We start from the raw sequence: 6,000 nt of genomic DNA, 5'->3' as shown, positions 1-6,000 counted from the left end.
TTGCTGGTACAATACAATTTCTCATTTTCTGTCATGAATCACATATAGTAAAAGCTCCTAAAATCATATGCATGATGCACAGAATCAGTAGTTATGTCTCACAGACGCATTTAATAACAGTCAGGGCTTAGCAAAATGAATGTGGAGATTTTAAGAATACGTTTTGGTAACATCCAATACTAAAAATAATTTCCTGCCCCAATAAATATATAGACCAAATGATTTTAGTGTGGATTAATATATACGCTATGAGCAACATTCTCATCCCTTTGCCTGCCATGCCTATATCCTGAGCTGCTTTGGCAGCTGGAAAATTTAGGGATTTCACTTCTGCAAAGGGAATCCCAAGGTGACCCTGAGGGTTTAGCAGGGGGCATGACTGGGGTGCCACTGCACTCTGGTGATCTATGGTGGCTGACAAGTCCCATTGCGATTTGTTACAGCCGGATACAACTTGGAAAATTCCTGAAATTGTTCTAAGTTGCATTAAGATGCAGCTGGCCCCAAACTCAAGAGGATGTAAAGGTAGTCTACATCCATCTTTGCCACTCTGCTCTTAGCTGAGGATCTGGTTTAAAGTCTTTCTTCCAGGCACAAGGGCAAATTCTGATTTGCGTTACAACAGAATAAATCTGGAATATCAACTAAAGCCAACTGAGTAGGCATCCCTCATGAAGTGAATAAACTTACTATTTTATAGTGGTGTAAACAAGATCAGAATCTGTCTCATTATGTGCAGAAACATTGGGTACTCTATCGGCTAAGTTGAATATGATCACTATTAGAGAGATGTTTTCACTTTCAAATTTATGTTACATGGACACCCACCAATAGAAATTTGGTTGAGTCTGCCTCTCGTTAAGACTAGCAATCACATCTATGGAAACAGCAGCTCATGTTCCACAGCAGAAGCACTGATGCAAAAGTCTAGGGCCAAATCCTGGTCCCATTGACTATAATAGGAGCAGGACTGAGCACTTTAGACTGATATTTATCAGAAATTTTTTGCTTACTGACATTCACCGGATGATATTTACACATCTTAAATGTTACCTGAATATACATATTTCTTCAATGATTCTATAAAAGAAAAAGTAGGGTTTAAAATGTTCAATGAAATAAAATATATGGACACACGCCTTCTGAGTTATTAACACTTATGCACCATTGCAGAACCTTTAAGATAGAGGTTTTATAATGAGCAGAAACTGTCTGGCTTTTTTAACTGAATTTAACCATTTTACTTTCTGTATAATATATTTTCTTACTTCCCTTTAATTTCCTTTCCTTTTGGTTACTATATTGCCTATAGAATTGTATGTCCTAACTTTAAAAATTACCCAACACAATGAATTAAATATGTAGAACTTCATTTAAATAAGTCAGTCAACAATTTTTTTATAAAGTATTTCACACTTCATTGTAGAAACATAGGCAAAATGACTATTATAACCAAAATGAAAAATACTGTTCAATTTAAAAAATGTACTTAAACAAGAACCTGAAAAAGTTTATGATATGCATAACATTGTTCCAAGCAAACCTGCACTAGTATTACATAAATCAAGAGTTTATAAAGGCCTCAATATGGCAAAGTTTAGAAATAGGTAGTATGCATGCACATAGTACAACAAAAATCTTTTATAAAACAGCAGTTATTTTTTTATAATACTTGTACAAAGGGAATAAAGAGCAACCACAAACATATTTAATCTGTTAGGTTAATATATTATGACAGGTAAAAGTCAATCATGTTTAGCAGAGGAACAAAAACCCCTCCACAGTATGTGTGTACATAAGTATTTTGTGCCTTTAAAGTTATGTATAAAATATTTCAGTTCTTTTTACAACTTAAAGAAATCGTACTACTTATTTCTGTCAAAATTCAAAAAGGCGAGTGGATTTTTTTTTTTTTTTTATTCTTCACAACTACATAAAATAAACCAGTACCAGAGAAAGTACTGGAAACCAATTACATTGATACTCTCCACTTTTGATAACGGGGTTTTGACATTTAACCCAAAAGTATTAAAATTAATTCACAATCGGTCTAAAATACTTTTCAGTAATATATAATATTGATCGGCGGTATCATAGACTATCATCATTAGTATAAACTGCAAGGATGATTTTTTTTTCTTACTGGGTAAATCAGAATACTGTTATCAATGTGTGTGCTTACATTTTATTTTTGTTCTACTGCTTGGTGTGTGATAAGGGATTGATCATCCACAAATATTGCATGTGATTGAGTGAATAAACATATAATACATGTGTAGGCAATGCCCTCTTGTGCTCTAGGGTGGCTACTGTACTACAGGACTGCTGGAGTTCATAGGCCTTGTCCCACAGCAAGTAAGGTCTTTCAACTTTCAAGATGTATTTCTACTATGGTCTATAAGGTTTTACTAAATACAAGGTTGTTTACATGGTATATATGTTTAATATTTCATGTACAATCACTGAATTTCTGAAACACTCATTTGTGTTCATGCAGATCATTAGATGTTTTGATTCTGTAGTCTTGTTTACTTCTTGGCACCCTAACACTAAATTTAAAAGCAAGTTATATTTGATTTGTGAAGAAAAGTGATCTACTTTTAACAGGATCTGGAGTGAAATTCTAATGGGCACAAAGAGAGTAGACCATTCAATCATTCTTTCACCATTTAAAACAAACAAAATTACACACTGTACTACAGCTTTCAGACTATATAATCAAAAGGTGCAGATATCATCTTCATTGATTAAGTAGAACCAAAAGAGTTCATACAAAATAGATTGCTCATATTCACACTACAAACAAATGTTGTTTTTAATTTTAACAAATTCAAAGGTGTATCAGCAGCATTGTTGTAAATTGTACTGTAGTGCAGTTTCTTTTTCATAAAAATACCTTACAAATGGTCAGTCAAAAGTCATCAGCAAAAGAAAAACCCAGAAAACAATCAACCAAACAAAAAAAAACAGAGGTAATGCTGATGCCAAAACAATTATAATACTGTTGGGTACATAGAAAAGTAATCCTTATATTTTATACATTTATACAGAGTATAAAAGGTAACAGAGGATTATGCCACAGTCTCCCTTATCCCAATATCTATTTTCTTTGGAAGGAGTTCTTTTCTTTCATCAACACTTGCTAATGAGTTTCGACAGTTTTGCCCATCCATATATATCTTTGCGTACACTGGATTGGAGTAATTTGTTGGCTGTGGAAAAAAGATAAATATGCAGTATGTGATTTAGATTAACAACTATTTTTTTAAAATGAAAATTGTATTGTTAAAACAAAGGGAGAACACGCATACATAAAAGCATAATGGAACATGTTTAATGTTTACCTGGGCTTCTGTAAATCTTACCAGGGAGTTAAGATCTGTAGGAATGACCACCCTGCACCTTTAAGGGGGGCGGGGGAAAGAAGGGAAATGGGGGTGGGTATTTGGCTGGCAGGCCAAATGAAGGGAACTGTGCTTTATGGCTGGAGGAGTGAGGGGGGGAAGGGAGAGATGAAAACTGCTGCTGCAGGGTTTAAATAGGGCAGCTCTGTGCCTGAAGCCTGCCTTTTACATGAAGCAGGATGAAGCAGGAGGGAACACAGTACTTCAGCACAGCATTGCTCCACGTGGAAACAGAAGAGTAAGAAATTGGGAAAGGGAGTAATTCCCCCTTCCTCTGGTCCGGGTAGGGAAAAGCAGGCATGAAAGAGTAATTCCACAAGGGGAGGAGGATATGGCTAGCTAGGCACCTCTACTTGCTGGTGCTTCCATGTGGCGGATGTCCAGTGCAGGTACTCCATACAGTGACCGGATAAATGGCTTGGAATAGGACTTAAAAAGAGGTGTTCCTTAAGGGAATGAATGGGAGGCGGTGGGGACTCTGATGATTGGTACGGCAGGGAGCCAAACCCCCATTCTTATAGCCCACTTTAACCCTCCTATGAGGGGAGTATCTGGTAAGATTTGCTGGAGAGACCTGAATGGAAAAGAGAGGGAGCTGGTGAAAGCCCCATGGGTAATTACGGAATAAATATGGGGTTACCTGCACTGTACACTTTTATCTGCCGGGTAGTCCCAGATACCTTATAATAAAATTGCGGCTTGATTAAACCCATGTCAAATGTCTCCTGTCCTTCTTTCAGTACAGCCAGACAATCTGTAACCAACAGACTCCATATACTGCCTGACCACATTTTGAAAAACCAAATATACAGTACAATTTGACCAAATTTGCTAATCATATTGTAATTTAAATAAGAGATCATAACTGTTATTGTAGTATCTGTAAATATAAAAGTATTTTCTCAATATCAATAATTTTGCTAGTTTATGGACTGAACCAAAGTCCAGGTCAATGGGACTTAAACATGTGCTTAAGTCCATCCCTATTCTGCAAAGCACTTAAATATACATGCTATGTTTTCAAACAAGCACCTTTGTGCTTTCTCACAGGCTATCGCTCCTGCATGGGAGGCAGTGCCTATAAATATCTGCAAAACTACCACAGTGTTAGGCTTGGAAGGGTTAGATTTTTATTGGTAAATGTTGGCAAATGTTGTCACCATACATGCATAAACAGATAAAAATATTTCCATAGATCACTGAAAATTACAGATGGGCAAACTAAGAAAAGTGCTGCTTGAAAACTTACTGGAGTTTGATTTAAGGATATTTACTTAGAGTATTTTGATCTGTGATGTTGAATATTTATGTTGTAATGGTTATAAAGCTTTAACTTTTTGAATCACAGATTTTATTGCCATTAAATAATAATTGTCCAAAAGCCCCCTTATACTTTCTCACAACTGTGAAAATGTAAATTGATAAAAATAGGAAAAATGCTTAAAACCCCATACTTTTGGCAACTAAATGGATAAAACTAAAAAAGCTTAAAAAATTGATCTGCTGAATTATTGTTTGTTTGTTTTTTACAAAATCTAATTCTGCCAAGTCTACTCATTATCTAGCTTCAAATCTCTCCTCAAAACACTCCTTTGCCATGATGCCTATAAACAGCTTGACAGCGGTCAGGCTGCTTGTGTGCTGTGACCATTCCCTATCACCAATATTGTCTCATTTTTGCCTTGTACTCCCCCAGCCATCTGTAGCCGATATCTTTTGTCTTTTACTTAGATGGTAGGCTCCTGGAGGCAAGGACCAGCTTTTTGTTCTATGTTTGTACAGCACCTAGCACAGTGAGGTCCTGGTCCATGACTAAAGCTCCTAGGTGCTCCGGAAATACAAAGAATACATGATACAAATACTGAACTACCACTACAAATATGAAAGTGTGTAAGATGTGGGTGTGAACTTCCTCTTTTATGACCCATTATGGCTCAATTATCTCAACAGAGGCCTTTGCTATCCCATCTGATTTCTCAACTTTATATATAGAGTCACTGGGAAGGGTGCCTAATTCCTCGCAGATCACAATGTTTCCTGTTGTCTGTAGCACCTAGACTCGTATTACTTAGCTTGCTTCACTGCCCTTTTGCCCAACAAGAAAGAGCAAAGGTTTAAAATCCTCATTTCTCTGTTCCCCCTAGTCAAATAAGAAGCCATGATTTCCCATGGCCTGGCTCACTGCAGCAATCATAGTAACTTAGATTAGCCAGGAGCTGCTTATCCTGCCATTACAAATAACTATCTGACTGTCTAGTGTTCTACACTTCCCTGTCACACAGAAAGAGGTAAGTCACATTGAAAAGAACAAAACAAAACAAAAAACTCCTACTTCTATATGAATGGAACATAAAGATATTACCAGCTGCTGCAGTAATTTCTAGGGGCAAATTCTACCTTCAATTATACCTGTGCAACCCCAGTGACCAGAGATCTTCACTTCCCCAGTAATGACTACAGGAGTTCCAGATGACACAGAAATGTAGTTTTTGTTTAAATTGATAGGAATTTTCATTTGATTGCCAATACCACAAATAAAATAAGAATCATACTTAGCATTTATATTGTCTCTTCTGGAAATATCAAAGTACAGTAT

The 6,000-nt window shown here is 36.3% G+C and overlaps 1 protein-coding gene across 1 annotated transcript in view; it reads right to left on the bottom strand.

The window, feature by feature from the left end:
• Nucleotides 1–1,594: 1,594 nt before the first annotated feature.
• The window catches only part of LRP1B (LDL receptor related protein 1B), a 1,239,928-nt gene continuing 1,235,522 nt past the window's right edge, over nucleotides 1,595–6,000 (bottom strand). Inside the window, exon 92 of the mRNA XM_039494476.1 lies at nucleotides 1,595–3,212. Within this exon, the coding sequence (XP_039350410.1) occupies nucleotides 3,072–3,212 (141 nt within the window). The 3' untranslated portion in view covers nucleotides 1,595–3,071. The remainder of the gene's footprint in view (nucleotides 3,213–6,000) is intronic.

This window comes from Mauremys reevesii, linkage group 11 (genome assembly GCF_016161935.1).
Source record: "Mauremys reevesii isolate NIE-2019 linkage group 11, ASM1616193v1, whole genome shotgun sequence".
Taxonomy (NCBI): Eukaryota; Metazoa; Chordata; order Testudines; family Geoemydidae; genus Mauremys; species Mauremys reevesii.
This window is presented reverse-complemented; position numbering and strand designations above follow the sequence as displayed.